General features: G+C 46.7%; 1 protein-coding gene across 1 annotated transcript in view; it reads right to left on the reverse strand.

The window, feature by feature from the left end:
- The window catches only part of LOC119460513 (intermembrane lipid transfer protein VPS13A), a 1,139,096-nt gene that overhangs the window by 525,436 nt on the left and 590,914 nt on the right, over positions 1-22,746 (reverse strand). The window contains exons 49-51 of the mRNA XM_037721434.2: positions 21,704-21,781; positions 21,167-21,247; positions 10,074-10,297 (exon numbers count right to left, since the gene is read on the reverse strand). Of these exons, the coding sequence (XP_037577362.2) occupies positions 10,074-10,297; positions 21,167-21,247; positions 21,704-21,781 (383 nt within the window). The remainder of the gene's footprint in view (positions 1-10,073; positions 10,298-21,166; positions 21,248-21,703; positions 21,782-22,746) is intronic.

The raw sequence follows: 22,746 nt of genomic DNA on the forward strand, positions 1-22,746 counted from the left end.
ACAGTATTTCTATGGCGGTATAATATGCAGCATTATATAAAAATAGTACACAACAAATTTGGCCACCTTTTGAAGAAACACAAATGTTTGCTGGCAACCATTATAATCAGTCATATAAGTCTAAATGGCTAACGAGTGAAGGGCGCCGAGAGGACATCCACCAGATGTTGGCCAACAAATTGAAACAGCGCTTGTATGGCTCGATAGTGATGACCACTTCTGATGTTGATGCCAAGGAATCACCTAATGCGATTTCTCAGTTTTTTACTGGCCCTGTCGGGAGTGCCTTCCCCTAGGCCCGCAAAAATGAAGTGCTGCGCTTCATAGAGAACCAAGACCTGAGAATTGCGGCATTGAGTAACTACAATCTTTTGTAAACAGACCAACCAGAACAATCGTCAATACCGCCTGCCCTCTTTGATGCATCTCGCTATGCAAACTGGACACTGCCAAAAAGAGGCCACTTTGCTTTATCACTTATGACTAGGGGTGGAATTCACGAAATCTTATTCATATCTCATTGAAATGGCCGACAACGCTCTTTGCAATACCTGTCTTTGCGTGAAGACGCTAGAACACATTCTATGTGACTGCCCTGAATATGATGTTCAGAGACAGTCCCTGGCGTCCGTTCTAGCGCACCTTGACAATAGACCAATGTCAGTTGAAACAATTCTCACATGTCGTGTACAGAAGGCATTGCAGCTAAAGGCGACGAAGGGACTATTTAGGTTTTTGAAAGAAACGGGCTTGGACAAGCGGCTGTGACAGTGATGTCACGTACCACGCAAGAGTAACGAACTGCGACTGACAATGTGTGTGCTGTGCTATGTGCTCTCTCTCTCCTCCCCATCTTTCATTCTCCCCCATCTGGCTCCCATGTGTAGGGTAGCAAACGGGTTATGCTAAACTGGTTAACCTCCCTGCCTTTCCTTCTCCACTCTTTCCTTCCTTTCTTGATCAAGGTGTTTGTAAGTTAACTACACATCCCTTCTGTCCAGCACACACATTGAGCGAGTTTTCAGTGTCCCTGCAGATGTCTTCACAAAAATAAAAAGCGAGGGAAGATTATCGAATAAAAATTTGAAAAGCAATTCTTAGTGAAGATAAACAACATGGAAAGGCCTGCAGAGGACACATTGAAAGAGCCAGGCCAGCTCGTTTTATTTACTGTATAAAAGTAGAGGTGCAAGTAACATTGACGTAATCAATTACTTTCGCAAAAAGAAGCAAGTGCAATTGTAATTGGTTACTTTTTTCTTCAACATCTACAAGTCTGATTCATATAGTGAAATAGCATGCTGTTCGCAGTTCAAGTCGCAATTATAATCTTAAATTTGTGCAGAAAGCCTCGAAAAATAAAAAACATTTCTTATGGCTATCCTGGAGGAACTAATTGTCAGCTTCCCACCACCACCAAAGCTGGTGTACAAACACCATCGTGCTCACCTCTCAATGTTTCCAACATAGGAATTTAGAAACACAATTGTGAGTTCAGATAAAAAAACGCTATGAAAAATGTTCCAGAAAGTTTTCAGCGTTACCACTGATGTATTGGACACGCTAACCAACAAGCTCTGTTGCACTAAAAATAAAAAAAAAAAAAAAAAAAAGGTACTATAAATATTGGTTGTCTTTCCATTCACCATTTCCTCTTTTTATCAGTTTTGAGTACACCACAAGAATGAGTAGAGCCTTTTCATATTAGAAAAACAGGATATGCCTGTATCAGCCATCCTTCATTTTTGCTACGTGATAAGAACTTGCTTTTTTCAACTGCACATGCCCATGTCCAGCTTTAACTTTCAGGTTTCTTTACAATTAGGTATTGGTCCATATTTTGAGTTTTACACCTGTCTGTGTCCACATGCACGACAACTTCTATGTGCGTATATGTGAAGCTCACTCAATAATTTCTTTAACAGTGAGTAAGCACCTTGCCCTGTTGTTTCTCTGTCTTTCATGTTTTTGTTGCACTTTAAAGAGTTCAGAAGATGAATGTCAACCAACTAGCCCACCATCTGCTGCAAGTGAGAATGTGTGCAACAATTCACAGCCCATGATGATGCACTCATATGGCAGGACGTGTGTGGTCTTTTGAAAGAAAGAATTCAACCTGAAGTGTGTTTAAAGAGCAGATGGCATTACAGTAAACCCTCATTAACTCGAACTCTGATATCTCAAAATATCGGTTAAGTCGAAAATTTTCTGCACCTATGGTTGCAACTCATGCGTTTTTCACCTCTTATCTCAAGAACTTTTGCGCTGGACTCCAGATGTCTCAAAATCTGTACTTGGAAAATATTGGGAAAAAAGGCAGCGGGATAGCATCGACAGCATCACTTGCCACTTGCACTCGTTTTTTACCCAGTGGTAGCTTGGTGGCCGAGCCAGACAATGTGCCAGACAGCGCTCCTCGCTTATCTTTCCCCCTTTTTTCTATTTACTTGCTCAGCTGCTCGCTGCCACTTTGTTGTGAGCCGCGAGTCAGTCTTTTTCCCCCCCTCTCACATAGGATGCTGTCAGTGACACATCAATGTGGTCAGAGCATGTTAATTGTGACCTGGGCAAGATGATTGGCACTTTTGAGCAGGTGTGATCAGCCTATAGACTGCGCCCTAGAGAAGTCAGCAACCTTAATAAGGACGCTCGGTTCATGCTCGCATGACAGTGAGGCGTAAAGGCCCCATAACTTGTGGGCGTCTGCGAGGGGCGTGACAATTGTGCTCTTCTGTAGTAATGGTTTTCGAAGTTGAATTGTTAAAGTGCCAGTAACGCCATTCCCCGTTGACACTGACGTCTCCAGTATCGATGCACGTAAAAGTGACCAAAAGTATTACTAGTGGTATTTCTAAAAGAAACGCTCCATGTGGTCTATGTGCTGCCAAGGGCTCTTATTTTCCTGATTTCGCTTATCTCAAAACTCCACTTCTCTCAAAATTTGTTCCAGTTCTTACAGCTTCGTGTTAATGGGGATTTACATATATTTGCCTTAGGTGCACAGAACTTGCGATGGTTGCAATATTTTGGCACCTGCAATATGCACAATATTAATAAAAGAACTTGATTCAAAAGTAAACATTGAGAAGCTATCTGTCTGGACAAATGTGCCTTTTCGAGAGGAACCCTGTCTTTTGGACAAGGGAGGAGACTACCGACATAGAGAAATACTTATGAGTGCCGTCAACCCCTGTCTCTTGCAGCACATGGGCTAATGTCTCGTTCATGCCTCGAACGACGTACGTTATCGCGACACGGTGCCGTTGCCGGGGTTGGTTGGCAGCCACCGTATTCCTTTTGTTCTCGTTCCATTGGCAGAGGGCGTGGTGAATAAATTCCTTTGTATCACTGTGCTCTTTTCTTCCTTCTGGAGGTACGGGGATGAGCAAATTATTTCAGCTCTCTTGACAAGGTTTCAAACTAAAAAAAACTTGTGGCAGGTGGGGTGATTAGAATTAAAGTGAAGATATCATCCTGTATGTGTCGGTATTCTGAATACGGAAGAGGACAGGTTCGGTCGCACTCTTTACACGAGGAGATCTAAAAAAGGGAGAGAACCATAGAGAATCGCGTGCCACTGTAAACTGCAAAGCGCCTGCTTTTCAATGTCCTCCATGGAGAGTCCGACGACTGTGACCGAGATTGTGCCACCCATAGAAGTTCCACTAGTTTGTTTGTAGAACTAGTTGTTGAAAGAGAAGTGCTTAAAAGACAAAATCCCAATACTGGACAGGTGTGTTTAATAGAAAGGGGAGTGCGGTCTTTCAGTGTGGGGTCATGTACGAGTGCACATGTCACAGAAAGCGCAAGGGGTACACACACACTAGTGAACAGCCAAACCACATCAAACAATACCATGAAGTCGCTGTCATCAGGACCCAAATTGGATGCCATTTCCCCGGAGTGTCCTTGGTGTAGAATCTTGGTGCAGGGCTTTTTCTGCACATCAACCTCAAGTAAAGGGTCTTGAATTATGGACGTTGCTTTAAAATTTCAGAGATAATTTGTTCATCTGGGTTAGAGTTTGCAACGTTGGACCTCTCTTGATCATGGTGTATGTATCTCTGTTAACCCTTTAGACGCCAACCCCGAGCTGAACTCGTCACATGAGTTTATACCAATATCGCCAACGATGAGGCACACTCGTCTGGCCTGATTTTCTGCTCCTTTAGCCGCCAAACACGTATCACGGTCATCAATTGCTCTGCTTGCAATTTTTAACCCTAGATGACGGTAGTTGTTTATGAAAAACCGCATTTCGTGCCTTTCACGCGTGTTTTAAGCCTGGCAACAGTCATTTCATAATGGAGATTCACAAGGAGAATGCCGGTGGCGGCGCGATGCTCCAAGAAGAAGATGTGCTTATTGGAGCAGTACAGAAAGCAGCGTTAGTGACAACATGGAATTTATGTCCGACAGCGACTCAGACGTTGTCTTTACCCTGGATATTGGATAGTGGTCGTCATCTGGATATCCAGATGACGACGGTGACGTACTGAGCAGTGCACGTGTGTGGCAGCGCGTGAAAACCGATAACCCGCCACTTGGGCCTCTGCGGTTTCCCTTCTCTTCAGTGCCCAGAATCTTGCGGCAGCCCACTGACGAGAACGACATTCTCGGCTGGCTTCATGTATTTTTTTGACTGGGACATCACTGACCTAATCGTCACGGAGAGGAACCATTATGCGGTAGCGTACTTTGCTGCTCGATGTGCTAATTCTAAACAGAAATCAATGATATAACATATATTTTCAGAATCAGAATTGCATGGAAAAACTTATGACTACTTAAAAAAAGATTGTCGATTTTGGAATGTTTTTCGGAAGTTAAAATGGCGGTTAAAGGGTTAAGAAGATCCTCTGCATTATTCTCATAGTCAGCTCTATCCATGACGACAGTGCTGTTGCCTTTGTTGGCTGGACGGACAACAATGTTTCTGTTCTTCTTCAAGTCTTGTACAGTCTTCACCTCGTCGCCTGGTAGGTTTTTGTTTTGGTGGGTGGGTATCTTGGACAGAATTCCTATTTCTTTGAACCTTGTCTCTTGACGGACACCAATTTCCAGATCTTGCCTACCGTCCTCGACTCTTGGGAAGAGGCGGGGTGATTAAAATGTGGAATCCATGTCCCTTGGCCAGTATGGACACTACCAGCATTCAAAGACGGCGGGATGATAAGTTTGTCCCGAAGGTGCTCGGAGGATTTACCGGTGACTTTTGGTGCTGAGTTTCATTTCTTGCGATGCGTTGCACTTGCCGACTTCTGTAGAGGCAGCTTTCTTTGCAAAGTCCCCAGGAATGGCACCATTACGGGAATACAATGTTCCAATTGGCGCTGAATAAAGAAAAAGTCCAGTTCTTTCTCATCTATGCGTGCATTAAACAAGCGTTGCTCACTTTTGGAGATGTGACCTGCAGGCCTTCCGACGATAAAACTGGACGTTTCAGACGCAGGCTATGGGAGAGGATGCTGTTCTTGCGCACTCAGGTGAACTCCAAGTGGCATTGAACATAGCTATTCCTTCGAAGATCCTGGTAAAATGCCTAGTAAGCTGCATGGTCTCTTTGCCAAAATCTTGACATAGAGAATCAAAGGTAAACATTCAGCAGATATCTGCCTGGTTCAGGACAACCGAATGAAAGAGATGGAAAACTCCAACCAAAATTTATTTTAAATAATTTGACGTTTCGGAGCCTGACTGGCTCCTTCTTCAGGGGTGAGATGGCGTGAGGTGTACCAGTGCTTATATGCATTTTGGGCACTTTGACAGGTAGGCAGGCACTTTTCAAAGACCTTGTGAGTAAACAGCGGGAAATGTTCCTGACCAATAATTGAAGTTACCGTCATATTCTCAATGTGCGAGGATTCCAAAAGGAGCCACCAGCAGTGGTTGTTTTCTCTCTCCTAGACAAGAGCGCCGTCGGGGCTAATCTAGTGATCAAAAAGTTCACAGTGTCTGTCACAGATTTTGGGGGCATGAATGTTTAGGAGATGGACTGAGACACGTATGGCGGCACGGCACACATGATTTAATGATAGCAAGGGAAACGAAAGATTCCCCAGAAAACCAAACTAATAATAATAAACATAGCAATACGTTTAACACATACACACAGCTCTAAATTGTACACAAAACTAGCAGCCAGCTATGCTGTCCTTATGTCAAGTCTTATACCCCAACACTCCTAGCAATCTGGCAACTCTAGCCTCGCTGGATGTGTCACTGCATGAATGGAATGCTCTCAGGTTTTCGACATCGACTCTTGCGGTCTCCTCGTCTAAGTTGCGTCTCATCCCGAGTCGTTGCACCTGATGCTCCTGTCAAAGTCATTGCCGGTGTAGCAGCCTGAGTATCCCAGTCGTTATCGATGACGTAGCAGTGTGGCTCGGCAGGTTAGGCCTAGCGACGGGCTCGGCTGCCGCTTCCATCGGGTGCCTTGCTCATCTGACAATGAGGTGCCCCGGGGACTGCCTGCCTTCGAAGGGAGATTTCTTTTGGGGTGTCCGGAACTACCGTGAGAAGCTGCAGCAAGCCCGAGGAGCCTTGCTCGAACATCGCCGAGGTCGACGGCCACGCCTTGGACTGCCAGCAGCACAGCCGCCAGGAGCCGAACCCCCGCTGCTCCCGTCGCCAGAGTGGTGCTGGCAAGGCGACCTTCTCAGACCGCAGCCACGGAGACAATGCCAGCTCAGCGCTGCCTTTTCACTCGATCACAGCTCAGATCACGCGCCTCGATCACTCGTGCTATTTGGAACGCTGCGTATTCTTTGTCTCGTCATTCTTCTTCCGCGTGTTGTCTCTTACTCATGACAGTGCTGTGCCACAGCACTACATTCTCTGTTTAGGCGGTGATGGTCATTCTTGTGTTCATGAATTCGTTCCAGGAAATTCGTAGTCTCACCAATATATTACCTGGCCATTTGGTGCAGGTAATCTTGTACACAATGCACATCACCTTTATGACAAGAACGTGGTCTTTTTGATGAGAGAGAAGGCTACCGACCGTAGATAGAGGCTTGTGAATGACGTCAACCCCTGCCCCTCGCAGCACACGGGCTAATGTCTCGCTCACACCTCGATCATTGTGGAGAGCACATGCACCCATCTTTTCCCGCGTACTTCCGTCGTCGCGTGCGCACGTTGCGGACGTATCGGGATCCGGCGCAGACACGAGATAGAGGCACTATGCCCTCTCCCGGTTCTCGCTCGCCTCTCGTGACGTGTGTACCCTTGTGGGAAAAGTGAAGGTATCCGACGGGCGATGAGGAATTCTCCTCGCGAAAGGTAAAAAGAGATAACAGAGCACCACTGGGGGAGACCAGCTCTCTCTGGCCTCCCTACGTCTAACCTGCTGGAGCGGATATACCCGCTGCAGCCCGTAAGTGACCTCGCTTGCGTGACTACCACACGCAATGAAGCAAGACTATTTATTCCTTATTACAGAGTGGACTTCCCTCTACCAGTGTACCTTATTGCCCGCAGCAATAAATGTTGTTGAGTTGACTCACTCGTTGCCTTAATTGCCTGAACCTTACGTAGTTGCGATTGCACGTGCTACGGTTTAGGGAGTACCTCCACATCGTATGGTATCGAGACACGACATCGTTGCCAGGGTGGGTCAAGAGCCGCCATCGTCCTTTCAATTTTGAAATCGTGGCACATCCAGAAGACACACATCAATTGTTTGTTAGGAACACTTCGCGCCGTTCATTCTCAAGGTCTACAAAAAGTGTCTGTGTGCCTCTTAAAGCGCCAAAAATGTATGTACAGTCGAACCTGTTTATAACAAACTTGATGGTTCCATAAAAAGTGGTTGTTATATCAGTAGTTTGTTATATATGGACTGACCCTTAAAAACACTAAAAAATTGGCCGCACTCAAGCTGACATCAGCAGTCACAATTCGGCAGTGCTTTGGTCTGAAAACCAGATATTTTCATTCCCGGTGCATTCCCGCACCCAGCTGCAAACTTCCATTAAAAGCATCCATCTAAGAAACGAAATGCGCCGTCGTGTAGCTCTTTCAAAACGGCACCTGGTTCCAGTCACCTGTCATTTTGAAACTGCAAGCGCAGCTGCTATTTTTAACTGGAGAGCTTGCGATATGTTTTACTACCAGCAGGACATGACTGTATTCTGCACACGAGAGCGAAGCGTTCTAGTTAGCCGGAAGCATAATTAAACTTCAGAAACTATACTTGGCATGCCACCATTCTGTTAAGGTCTTGGACATCATGGTCTCAAAATTACGACTGCGCGTCAGCCACACAAGAGCCATAGATGCCGCTTCGGGCAAAAAAAAAAAAAAAAGCCATGTTAAAAGGTAAAACGTGACCGCGAACCATTATCAGCAATTGGAAACGCGCAAACAAAGAGCCGCCAAACCGTGATCTTCTGATAACAGCATAGTAACCGTTGATCCTTTGCAACATTGCATGGCAGGCGCGTGGTACAGTGTTCTAGCTGACTCGGGCCTTGTAGGGCTCGTCGACAGAAACGCTTGAGTGGCTGTTGTTCGCTTGGTCGAAAGACATAGATGGTCCTTCGCATGCTGGAAAGACAGATGGCTGTTCTAAATTGTTGAACCAAGCGCACATTGTGCAGGACGGACAATGGCGCAAAAAAAGGAGAGTGACGCCATAGTGGCGCCAGTGTATGCGCCAGCATACGCCCCGCGCAATGCTGTTTATGCTATGCGCGGCACACCTCCCTTCAAAAAGCGTGACCACACGTGACCTTCTTTGCGGCTTCCATAATCCGTGCGAGGCGGTCGCTTGCTCATTGCAAAGGCCGTATCATCGTTGCGGTTGGACGGAAGCGAGGTGCGCGCTCCTGTGCACCCCAGTTTGGTTGCACTTCCTTGCTTTGGCACTTCGTGTGTGCTCTCTTTATACTGTGACTGGGTTCGAACCGTTTGTTGTAGCAGCACAGCGATTTAAAAAACATTCATTATATCTGGAAGCAGTTTCAATAGGGATGGTCAGAAAATCGTAAAAGCACTGAAATGTGGCCGTTAGAACCAATAGATTGTTATATCTGGGATCGTTATAAGTGGGTTAAACTGTAAGCACTGCTATGCGTCACACCATCTCACCCCTGAAGAAGGAGCCGGTCGAGCTATGAAACGTCAGGTCCCCTTTCAATAAACTGTCGATTTGTATCTCCTGCCTCCCCAATGCATTCACAATAGCAATGAACAATCAGTGAGTTGCTACTTTCCTTGGCTCTTTCAAGGTTGCTTGGGTGCCCTCGGTGTGTCAAGCAGGCTGAGAATGGAGAATACAGTGAACCTAACCATACTTGTAAGTGTGTGCGAATAGTTATTTTTGGGACCGAATCGAATATTGAGTACTTTTTGAATAGATTTCAAATAATGAATAGCCGTTACAATAATTAATACAAAACAATGTTCACATCCCAGTATTGTTAAGGTTAGCAAGTTTCTGTGTTTGCATATAGTACATTATCAAGCGAAACAAAACTGGAGCATCAGGGGCAGATAAATAGCTAATTTGCATGCACAGGGCTCTTTAGAGAGTGGGAATGATCTGTGTGCAGTCTGTAAAGTATGGCTACCTAAGTTATGTAACCTGCTCCACTAAGCAAGTTCTCATGTTCAGTCTATGGTACGGCCGGGGGGTGAAATTTATCCTACTTTTGCTCAACTATGTTTATTTGAGCGCTTCAAACATTTTGAAATATTAGAAAAGTATTTGAAAAATATTTGCATTTATGAATATTGAGAATTGAATAGGACAATACTCAATTCGTTATTCGGATGTTCCAAAATATTTTCACGCCCCTACATATGCGCAATATTGGTTGGATTTTATGTCCCAAACTTGCACAGTGAGCCACGAGGGATGCACTGCACTGAAGGGCTCCGAGTTATCGTGGACCATCAGGGGTTGCAAAGTGTGCACACACACATAAATCTAAGTGTACAAGCATTAGCGCATTTCGTTGTGCTTCCAATGCAGCCACATGATCAGCGACAGAATGCCACGGTGGTGCAGAGGTTTCTAAAGAGAGCTTTGTGATTCTTACAGACCAGTGAAAGCAAAGAGGGCGCACCCTGCACAGTCACTGGTGATGGATGTCGGCTGCAAGAAGATGCGCGAGTGGTAGGCCACAAACAGGGGCACATGGTAAGTGGCACCCCCAGGGCCAAGTGTTGCCAGCCGAAGGTGTGTCTCGTGGAATGGGTTTTGAGTATACCGCTCTGTAGACACGCCCACTGTTTCCAAACTGCACTTCTCGCACAGCAACTGGACTGGCCGTGGAAGGTGGTTCTCCAGCTGAAACAACCACATTGTTCTCACCTTTCACAGCATCTCACAAATCACTTTAATTATAATGCCAACCAACAGTGGTGTAGCCAGGATTTTATTGGGAGAGTGCCACAACCATCCAATACTTGCATACACAATGACAGCCTCATCACTTCCACCCTCTTGCACGCATCAGCACTAGTGCGCATAGGACACAAGACAGCATTCTCCAAATGCCACAATATATCAAATTAGGGGTGTGCGAATACTTGAATATCACTGCATCAAATCGAACAGCGAACATACGAATAATTCGGTTCACAAATCGAATATATACTACACCATTTCTTGAATATTCGATATATTCATTGTTGAGACGCAGTGACACGTGCGCTGCAAAGCCCCTCGTGCTCAATGCCAAAGAAACGAGTGTTTCACTTCGTTTTCGGTACAAAAGGAGTATCAAGCGTGCTGCGGACCGGCCGGCCGCCCCGGCTGATGCAGTAGCAGACTTTGTCAATGCAAGAGCTCCCCGACGCCGGCACGATGCGGGGATTGCACACACACAGCGGCCACACCAGCTGGGGCCGCATCTGTCGGTCGAGTCGACAGGACGGATCGAAATAATAATGAGAAGCAGACAGAAGGAACAGCTACAAAAGCAGCGGGCGAAAGCATGTGCGAAGATCAGGCCGATTAGCTGCCGATAGGCAAGAGATCGTGCTGGATACACGACGACGAACTTTACATCGCTTCGACAGCTGTCGATCTAACCATCACGCATTATCTCGGGAACGATCCCTGATAAGCCACCAGTACGAACATATTAGTGGCAAGCAATGCGTGGCGGTTTGCGGCCTGTGACCACATTGGCCAGCAGCGAATTTTCGTTACAACCTCACTGCCTAGGCCATTAGGCCTAATCGGTGCTCCTTCATCAAAGGCCGTATTCTGAAACGTAGCACTTCGGCGATAGTTTGCCTTTCGCCTTCAGGCGCACACTGATTGGCTGTTTCAGCAAAATCAGAATATGTCCCTAGGCCAAATGTCGATAGAAAGATCGGGCGTTGGTGACAAAAGTTAGATTCGTGCCGAATCGACACAGATATATTGAAAGCAGCCGCGTGACACTCGGAAAGCCAGCAAACAACTTCGCAAATGAAAGCGAGAGGCGGCGGATGAACGTGTAGGAAGGGGGCTAGCGAGCGTCGCGTGAACTTGCCGTGACCCTCCCGATTTCAGAGTCTTTGAGGTAGCAAATCAGTGATCGAGTTACACGATGAGCGGTCCTTTCGTCTGTCGCACAGATTGGCCATACGATCACGCACCTGCCGTTAATTTAGGATAACCCTTCTGTATTTTGGAGAAAACCTGGAAAGCAATACTTTCTACGCAATAAATAAAGGATTGCCACAAAACACAGGTCCGCTATCAAACTGAGAACCGCATTGGTATTCAGTACAACAGAACGTCACTAATTGATATAGTTTCAGAGGAAAAAGGCGCTTGATTCCATTCAACAGAACTCTTATATTTTTAAAATGTCTTCCAGAACTTCATATACGTACTACAACTGAGCTGTAAGCGGCACTGGCATACTGATTAATTTGGTGTTCGCTTTAATAAGTGTCGACCGTACTGTATATCTTGATTTCTATGTACTCATGTTACTGATAGATTGCAACATTCTTGTTATGCTATGCAAGGAGACTTCCAAGTAGGTGCAGCACCATATTTTCTCGCCCGAAATTTGTAAGCGTTGTATTTTGTCAAAAATGTTTTGATATTCGATTTGATATTTGGCATTTGTTTTCTTGATTTGATTTGAAAGCAACTATTCGGTATTCGCACGCCCCTATATTAAATGCTAGCTAAAGAAGGCAGCAAAGAGAATTGAAGGGGCATTGACAAACTTTCCAGGTTACAAAAAGTGCCACAAACAGTCCCCATGGTATACCTGCTGAAAATGATTAACAGTCGCTAATTTTGTTACAATGTTGGCAATCCAAAGAAACTCAAATTACTGCACCTATCACAATATTTTTTTATTATCACTGTCATATTATAACAAAAAAGCCGTGACAGTTTTCAGCAGCATTAAGACAAACCAATGACACGAAATGAGCTGGGAGTAGCAGCTGAGTGAGATGCTGTGGCAGCATGACAGTCTACTCGCACGCATTCTACAGGGAACCTTGATAGGCACACCATGCATGCAGCATGGCTGCTTGCAAGGAGTGCGCATGAGTCAACTGGTGTAATGGATTTCTGTGGCCACAAGTTGCCAACATCATGCATTGATAATATCCCAATACTGGGATACCCAACCTGCTTGTAATACCCAACCTGCTTGTAATACCAATACCCAACCTGCTTGTAAATCTTGGTGAGTAAGCTGCCGTGAGCTCAAGGGTGCGAGTAATGTGAGTACAAATGAGTGTGTGGTCAACTTGAGTTCAGAAAAGCTATCAAGTAGGACTGCATCATCACTTTGGGCTACATTGCACAGCTATTTACAACACGGCTTTAACCGCAGCCATGAGAAATGCCATTCTTGTGCAATATAAACATGTGCAAAAGCAGAAGTTGCATCGTCCTGGCCAGCCAACACTCTTCACGTGTCTGCAGGAACCAGCACGAAAGAGGGTTAGTCCGCAATACCCCATGAGAGTGTGTACGACAATTCCAAGTGAATCTATCTTTGAGCAGTTTGCTTCTGACCCAAAATCCAAAGTAAATGCAAGTAAATAAACGGCTTACATCCCCTAAATCAACATTTGCAAATATAAGTGGCTAAGTTAAAATTGTCCAGCGAAAGTTTTGTGTAATAAAAAGGCCTATATATAGCAAAATCATATACTTCTGCACAGCTTCACACTCAGCATGCAGCCTACAATTACGATGAGTCCAATTTTCACATATGCCTGCATCCGCATTGGCTTACACTGGTGGCACCACATTTATCTATGCAAGAAGAACAATTGTACAAATGGATAGCGTTAACGAAATTAGGCTGAATTACAGGCATGTCCGGCTCGATCGTATTGATGTGGAAACGAACACACGCTGAATGTCATTTAGAGCGACAATTTTAATCACATGTGAAACAAATATAGAAACATTCTATGAAATATTTCTGAGTCACCAAAACATAGTGTCCTCATTCTTGTGCAATAGAAACATGCGCAAAAGCCGAAGTTACATCATTAGATACAGTCGATTCAAGGTATATCGAATTCAAAGGAAATCATGAAATAGTTCAATACAGTCGATCCCAGATATATCGAAACTTGAAGGGTATCGATATATTGATCATTCAAAATATAAAATATGCCTATCTGAAGCTTATCTGAGCTTATCTCCGCACATCTTGTCACAAAAAATGTGGCTACCAGCATTCTTCAAAATTATTTTTCGCAAGTACCAGTGGTAGCAGCCATGTAGAAGTAAAGCTAGCTCGCTCACAAGCTTAGCTGTTTTCTGTAGGGGTGTGGCGTCACGAAGTTGCTGTGGTTATTTTTTCTCATGAACAGCTTGGACCTCCTGGCACCGGCCGTGCGTTACTTGTCCCAGCGGTGGCGAGCGAACGAAGGGACGTCCCTTTTGTCAAGCACACCCATGTCCGCGTGAGCGCCTTCGCGCCTGATTAACTTAGATCCCCCTCAGGGTGTCATCGGTTGCCTCTTATCATTATCTGGAAAAGACAGGGGTGCGGCATAGCGCATTCATGCCAGAGAAAGAAAGGTAACAAAGCGGAGAGGCATCGACAGCAGCAATGTGAATACAGGCAACGTAAACACTGACAACAAAAGCGGCACCGTGCAAAAGAGGAGAACTTGTGCGTCGCAGGACCATAAGTCCGAGGAAGAACGTCACCACGTGCAGCCGCTCACGCCGGAGAAACTTCAGGTGATGATGATGATGATGATTTAATGGAATCCCTTCTGAAACGGGGCGGTGACAAATGGTTACCTAGCCTGCTCGATTTATTCAGGTATGCTCTACATGTTTTACAGCAAAGCTGGATATGCCTAGGCAAAACGTCCGTTCGTGCCCAGGAGGGGCCTCCCCAGGAACCAGTGTCCATGCGTGAAAAAAAAAAAAAAAAAAAAAAACGAGTTGGAAAGGAGTTAGGAGCAAGAGGAGAGGGAAAGTCTGAGTTTTTCACCTCGGAGTAACACATGTTGGTGACGTATGTACATACACCCTTGCAGCGTCAATGTGGAGTGCACACGCGTCAAGTGTGAGGGAGCAGGAGGAAAGGAAACGTCTGGTTCTTTTGCAGCATCGGTGTGACGCAGCGCAGCCTGCGGGGAGTGCACACGTGCCAAGTGTGAGGGAGCTAGGGGAGAAAGAATGTCTGGTGCGCAATTGGCTGCGTGGTTGGTGACGTCGTTCCTCTCTCACAGCAGTGTGCGTGCGAGTCATTCTCTCTCTGACATCACAATGGTACAGTTACGTGTCATGCATTCTTCCGAGGAGCAGCTCGTGTATGAAGAACGGCGCCGCAAATAGCGCCAGGAGTCCACCCGCTGCCAACTCCAAACGTGTCCGTGTCTTATTTACTCACCATAAAATGGAGCGTAAAGTGACACATAATTGCGTAACACAGTTCAGAAACACTTTAATATACTCGCGTGATAAACTTTAATATAAACACCACAGCCACCCCTTTTCAGCTTCGCTAGTCAAGCATCTCGATGGGATGTAAGTGCCGAACATTTTTTTAAGCAACGCTTTATAGGCTCACAAGTGTCGGCGGCGGTGGTGGTGGTGGTGGTCACGCTGAAAAGTGGGCCGATCCTGGTGATTGTGCAGAAAGAATCCAAGCTCAATGGCTTGAAGCTAAACATTTCGACAGAATTACCTGTCTGGTTGGGAAAATTGATAAAGACTTAGAGATTGACTCCAACCAAATAAGGAAATTTACTAGCCCGACGTTTCGGAACCAATTCGGCTCCTTCTTCAGGGGGGTATTCTTCGGAGGTGGCGGTGGCACATACCCCTGTGGGCTTGGGGACCTGTAACGCGCCCTTGAGCTACCCTTGTCACACGTGGGACCCAAAGAGACAAAATCACCGCCCTTCCGCTGTCGAGAAAATAGGGGTAAGTGAAGCTCGTTGTCCGATTCTAGCATGAGGGCTTCCAAAGCCCAGGCGAAACGTCAGCGATGAGCCGCGGACGTCGAGTTGCGGGAGCGCGGTGTTGAGGCCAAACGTCAGCAACGAGCCGCCAACCCTGGGTTTAGGGCAAACGAACCGAAACGCCTGCGACAGCGTCGTCTTGCCACAAGCTTCGCTTACTCCCATTTTGTCGACATGGGAAGGGCTGGTGATTTTTTTTATCTAGCATTTTTGCATACATATCCCTAATCTTTTTTTTTCCCCCCCTTAAAAATGTACCTTGTACCGCTACCTAACTGCAAGAGATCCTGTTGCATCAATTTCTTATCTGCTTTCTTTCCACCAGTACTCTAAACGTCTCTTGCTTATCTCGACTGCTGACTGGTTGATGGCTCCATCCACTTAAAACCCAAGCACTTCTGGAAGGTGTACGTTACCAACACTTCTCACTAGGTGAATCCCTTCGGATTCCATTAGGACATGCTGAGTGGTCTACAGATTTTGGCTGCAGCATCCACATGCCTAATCTAGTTCCGAATATTTGCTCCGGTATATTTTTGTCCTTAGGCAAGCGGCTCAAGCCTCAAATAGCACGGCACTGCTATTTGTGTTATAGTACAGATTTTCCCTTCTAATTTCTTTCTTCTTCAATTAACATCTAATTAACTGTCTCTGTTTCTTTCACTTTCTTTCTGATGACTCCTCGTTGTCTATTTACAGTTTCAATTACCCTGTACTTGGTTGCCAACTTTCTTGACCTCTTCCTCCATTCTGTGTCCACGCTTTTCAAGTACAGATTCTTGTGCACTTTAGCCGCTCATTTGTTTTCATTCATGTTCCTAAGTTTCAGACTCACGAACATGAACCAACTAAACTTAGAGAGACAGATAAATTATCAGGCACAGCCGTCAAGCACATGGCTGTGTTGGGCAATGTCATTTTCCTGTAAGTTTGGAGAAACCGATACCTGGCTTCGATGAAGTGTTGAATTTCAGTAAATAAAGAAGGCTACTATCCTCATCATCACCATCATTGACAGAAGCTGACCCCCGCTTCAGAAAAAAACCTGGATCCATCCCTGTGTGTGTGTATGTGTGTGGTGTGTGTGTGCGTGTGTGGCGACGAGCAACCACGTAGATCAGTAAAATCGCGGGCTCGCGCAGGAGAGGAAAAACCGACACTCGATCTCTTAGCGTACCATTTTTAATCTCTCTCGGAACGCTAACCTGTGCCGGTGCGTGCCAGCTGCTCGTGCTTCTACGTAATTCTCATGCGACGCCGATGTTGCTGCCGCTACAAAGGGCTCCCCCCCTAGAGAGGAGGAAAGTTTGACGAACAATGAAAAGTCCACGTGACGTGGCGTGTCTTGGTTTAGTCTTGGGTGTCACGGACGGAGACGGCATTTATGGATGCAGCAGGGTTGTGTCGGACATTGGTGGGGCCAATGGCGCGGGTGCTTCAACGTAGGCGGGTTTGAGACATTCCAGGGCAATTGTGTCTGATCGGCCGTTGACGTTCACGAGAAAAGTCGTCGGACGACGCTCGAGAACACAATATGGCCCGGAGTAGTGTGGCCTGCAAAGGCTTCCGCATGGCACAATTACGAACTAAAATGTGGGGAGCAGAGGTGAGTGCAGGAGAAACGTACGGAGACCTTGCTTCTTGTGAACGTGTAGGCACGGGGCGTATCTGACTGAAGAAATATTGCACTTTGGCAGCGTAAGCAGCAGGTGATGGCATAGATGTTTTGCTGGTGGCGACAAAGAAATCGCATGAAAGACGTAAGTGAGTGCCGTAAACTAGCTCAGCACAGAAGCAACCTAGGTCGCTCTTGAGTGCGGCTCTGATGCCAAGACGAGAGGCAAATGTAGAACCCACTTCTCCAGCGATTCATGCACCATAAGGAGGCCTTGAGGTGCCTGTGAAGACATTCAACAAGTCCATTGGACTGTGGGTGGTAAGCAGTCGTGCGAAAACGTGTCGTTCCGAGTAGTTTGAGTAGCTCGTTGAAGTGTGCAGAGTCAAACTGCTGACCGCGATCAGTGATTATTGCGGATGGGCAGCCGAACCTTGCAATCCATGTAGACACGAAAGCTGCTGCAACAGTGGGCGCTGAGATGTCAGATATAGGTGTAGCCTCTGGCCACCGTGTATAGCGGTCGATGCACGTCAGCAGGAAGCAGTGACCTTTTGAAGGTGCGAGAGGGCTGACGAGGTACAGGTGTATGGTGTCACAATGAGCATTTGGTGGAAGAAAAGACTTGGCAGGCAGAATGGGATGACGCTGGATCTTAGAGTGTTGACACAACAAACAGCAGCGAACCCAATTGCGAACTTGCGCGTTTAGCCGAGGCCAAACGAAACGACTGGAAAGGAGCTTCTGTGTCGCATGTATGCCAGGATGCGACAGGTTGTGCACAGTTTCAAATAGATGACTGCGAAGGGATGCCGGAATGTATGGTCTAGGTGTGTCGGTAGAAGTGTTGCAGACGACAAACGTACCATCTGGAGTCACAACGACGTCCTTCAATTTCAGGGATGTTGACGAATTCCGGGGTGTATGAAGTTCAAGGTCGTCACGCTGTTGACCGGCGAGTAAGTCGACATCGATGATGAAAAGCTCTGACGTCAACGTGGAAACGGCATTGACGCGACTCAGAACGTCGGCTGGAACGTTGTCGGTGCCCTTGATGTGTCGGAATGTTGTTGTAAACTCGGAGATGTAGGAAAGGTGTCGACTCTTGTGGAGCGAGTAACAGGACACCGAACGGTTCATTGCGTGCACAAGGGACTTGTGGTCTGTCAAGACAGTAAATGCACGGCCTTCTAGGAAATGTCGAAAATGTCTGATAGCCAGGTAAACGGTGAGTAATTCACGGCTGAACACGCTGTAGTGGGACTGTGCAGGCTTTAGTTTCTTGGAGAAAAAGGCGAGTGGATGCCACGCACTGTCGATTAATTGCTGCAGAACGGCACCAACGGCGGTGTTTGAAGCGTCGGTCATAATGGCAGTGGGCGCGTCTGGCTTTGGGTGTCTAAGCAGCGTGGCGTCGGCGAGGGCACTCTTGACTCTTGTGAAAGCATTGATGGCCTCTTCAGTCCACTGAAGCACTTGTTTACGTTTGTTTACCAGCAAAGCGTCTAGCGAAGCCATAAGTCGTGCACAATCGGGAATGAATCGGCGGTAGAAATTGATGAATCCAAGAAATTGGCGAAGCTTGGTGAGTGTGGTCGATCGAGGAAGGTCTTCGATGACGCGAATCTTGGTCGGTAGTGGTCGAATGCCTTTAGCGTCGACGATATGACCGAGGAACTCAAGTTCAGGTTGACCGAATTCGCTCTTCGCCGCGTTGATGACAATTCCGTTACTGGCAAGGCGTGAAAAGAACAACCGCAAGTGGTGAAGATGTTCTTCTGCGGAAGAGCTTGCGACGAGAAGGTCGTCAATGTATGCAAGAACGAAAGGCAGGCCTCGGGTAACAGAATCAATGAAACGCTGAAAAGATTGGCCCGCGTTCCATAAGCCGAAAAGCATGCGGAGAAATTCAAAAAGACCGAAAGGTGTAGTGATGGCGGTCTTGGGAATGTCTTCTTCAGCGACCGGTAGTTGATGGTAGGCGCGAACGAGATCGATCTTAGAAATGATTGTTGCACCGTGCAACGCTACCATGAAGTCCTGAATGTTCGGGAGAGGATAGCGATCAGGAACTGTAACGTTGTTTAGTGCCCAGTAATCACCGCATGAGCGCCAGTCTCCCGTCTTCTTAGGCACCATGTGAAGAAGTGATGCCCAATTACTGGAGGAAGGGCAGATGATACCAAGTTGCAGCATGTGTTCGAACTTCGTGCGAGCGATCTTGAGTTTTCTCCGGGGACAAACGCTGGGGTCGGAAAAAGACTAGTGGGCCGGAGGTGACGATGTGATGGCACACGTCATGTTGCATCGGCTGTGTCCAGTCCGGCAGGTGCGTCAAAGTGGGAAACTCACGTAGGAGCACGGCGAAAGGTTAATCCAACATGGCAGAAATAGGCGCGATCGGCGATGTGCCTGATGATGGGACTCCGGAAACGGATGACTGGGTCACGTAGTCGATGAGGCGGTGCCATTGAACGTCGACAAGGAGTTTGTAGTTGTGCAAGAAGTCTGCTCCAATGACTGCTCAACGGACGTCTGCAACCAGGAAAATCCAGCGGAAGGCTCGTCGAAGGCCAAGGTTTAGCATGACGGAGCACGACGAGAAAACTGGAATGCTGGTGCTGTTGACAGCTTGCAAAAATTTCGGTTGGAGTGGTGGGCGGGGAGAATGCTGACGTCAGCTCCTGTATCAACTAAGAACCATTGTTCCGTAGCTCTGTCCGTCACGTAGAAAAGGCGACTTGTGTGTTGGGCCGGACCACTCTTCGCCATTAGAGGTCGGCCAGCCTGTTTCCCTGCCAAGCGCAGGGACGCAGACACTGACGAGTGTCGTTTCCAAATTGGCAGTGGTAGTAGCAAATGCCAGACGTTGTAGTTGATGTTTCATTGCGGGTGCCCGTGCATCTTCATTTACTGGAACTACGGCTGCGGGGGCATCGAGATGACGTGCGGCGATGTTGCACTCCCCAGATGATGCGTTCCAGGCACTCACACAAGGAGTCGAGCGCAGATTGCACTGCTGAAGAGCAGGGAAGGATTTGCAGGGCGGTTGTATTGTCACCTGGAGACGATGTCGTGGCTGCGAGGGTTGGGGTAGCTACTTCCATGACTTTGTCGGCCAAAGCGGCAAGTCTGGTAAGATCCATGGTAGAGGCTGTCGCCAGGGCCATCTGCACGTTAGCCGGGAGTCGTTGCAAAAACAATTCGCGCAATAGCGCGTAGTCGATGGATCTTGCGTTGTCTCCGAGCAGCTGCTTCATTGGGCGAAGAAGTTGACTAGGGCGTCGGTCGCCGAGTTCTTCAGCGGACAGAAGCTGCTGGATGCGAGAACGCTGTGATGCTGCTGTGCGCTGTAGTAGGGCTGCCTTGAGATCGTCATAGGCGGTGGTAGACAATGGGGCGTTCAACAAATCTGCTACTTCGTCAATGGCGGCGGGTGAGAGCGCTGCAACAGCGTAATGAAACTTTGAGGTTGAGAGCGGATACCAGCGACTTCAAATTGTGATTCGGCCTCAAGAAACCACGCCGAAGGATGCTGGTCCCAGTACTGTAGGAGGTGGATGGCGATGGCCGAACAGGAGGGCTCACTGCGTTCGTCAGAAGGGTTCTGGCCTTGAGCTCTCGTAGCGTTGGTCTGGTCCATGGTCGTCTCTACCACAGGAGCGTATGGCAGTATCATGTCCGAGGTCACCAAACTGTGGCAACGAGCGACCACGTAGACCGGTAAAGTCACGGGCTCTCGCAGGAGAGCAAAAACCCACACTCGATCTCTTAGCGTAGCATTTTAAATCTCTCTCGGAACGCTAGCCTGTGCCGGTGCGTGCCAGCCGCTCGTGCCTCGCGTAGACGCAAGCGTCTACGTAATTCTCATGCGACGCCAATGCTGCTGCCACTACACGTGCATGCGTGTGTGAAATGTAGCACTGTGTTTCAACATACGTATGCCATACACTGAATGTGCAATGTAATCGTTACATAATATTTCATCATATATGTAATAATCTAACCAATATAACATGCAAATGATATTTCAGCTGATATATTTATATAGAGACCATTGTTTTACTGACCATTTCCAATCCAGTCACAGTGGGATTCATTACTAAGCATTACACTAATGTTAAAGAAAGGACAAACCCTGAGAGGGGATCGAGCAGTGATGGTCTTGATTCCATTTGCAATCTTCACATCCAGAATAAAAAAGTATCGCATCTTGTTCTGGAAGGAAGAAACAACAACATGCATCACTTGGCATACAACTGCTGCTAACATAGAATGACACAGAATGAGATTGCAGAGCAGAGAAATGCTGGCCACAGAAGCTTCAGTCATAAGACATTCTGTTTACTTTTATTACGCTGACTTGCAGGTGAAAAAAAAATGAAAAAAAAAAGAAAAGCTAGATTGGGCAGAAGCCAAGTTTTCAACAACTATATGGGACTTGCTTACACCTCCTGTGATGAACCGTAGTGACTCAAACCCCAAACAATATCCTGCTCTTGTTGGTTGCACCATAAGAGCAGAATCCCCAAATGCTGAGCCTGCAAGTCTCCAGATATACACAGCTGCATTTTTGGCTAGACCTTATTATACACGGGAAACTTGCTTCTTGATACTATTATGCAATGCCCATCAAATTCAGTACAAGCTAAACAAAATGAAATAAGGACTCACTTTCATTGGATGCAGGGCAAACAGTGAACTCCCTGCTTTTGTCGGCATCCAGCACTGGAACTTCTCAAAACCTGGAACCTGGGGAAAAGCAGTATTACTTGAAACAAATCCCTTGGTACAAAATGAAAATTACTCAATCATGGAACGAAATCTTTTTTATCATAAGCAAAAATGAAGCTGTTCAAAACAGTGCACATCTTGTTGTGCATTACCTGCTGTGAAGACAAGCATTCGACAACTTGCGTTACGGAGAAGTAATTCTAGATTGGACTACAGCTCAGTACAGATCTGCCAAGGTCAGACTCTCATAGTTGCACTGCCCAAATTCATAAAGGCAGTTTGGGCAGTGTCTGTGGCCACAATGTTTCAGTGCTTGTGATTAGCAAAAATCTAGAGATGATTTTCACAATTCATTTCTGTCTAAAAACTAGGTGTATCTATTATACCATTGAAAATGTCATAAAGAAGCAATACTGGATCAATACGAGATCACTGATAAGCCAATAGATGAGCCACAAACTTCTCGCAAACCGTTGCAAGTGTGCGGCTCATCTAGTGGCTCATCGGTGAGTGTGCCCACGATTGCACGTACAAGATATACCGAAGGATGTAGAAGTGACGTGCGAGTCCACGGGCGACCAGCTGTAAACTACAGCGAGCATTGTTCATTAAGCTGGTCTAGGCGTGTACTGAATGGAATAGGTTAAAGCTCGCATGCAAGTAGAAAGCACCGAGCTGTATTTGCGCAACATCACCTAATCTGAGGCTCCATTGCGCAGTCAAAGTTGCATGCGACATTTGTACTTGACAGAATCACAACATACATAGAGCCGCGTGATAAATAGATTTCCACGGCTGCTACCATAACGAAATTCCCGTCTACCAGCTGAACCAGCAAAAGCCTGTAAATAAATTTTCTGTACAGCTGTCCAAACTGCCGGTATTGTGAAAAAATGACGCACTTGCGCTTTTGCATGAAAATATGTGAAAAACAGCAATGAAAATAAGCTGATTCCTGAGATGAAACTGTTTCAAACTTTGTG

The sequence above is a fragment of the Dermacentor silvarum genome, chromosome 8 (genome assembly GCF_013339745.2).
Source record: "Dermacentor silvarum isolate Dsil-2018 chromosome 8, BIME_Dsil_1.4, whole genome shotgun sequence".
In the NCBI taxonomy this organism is placed as follows: Eukaryota; Metazoa; Arthropoda; class Arachnida; order Ixodida; family Ixodidae; genus Dermacentor; species Dermacentor silvarum.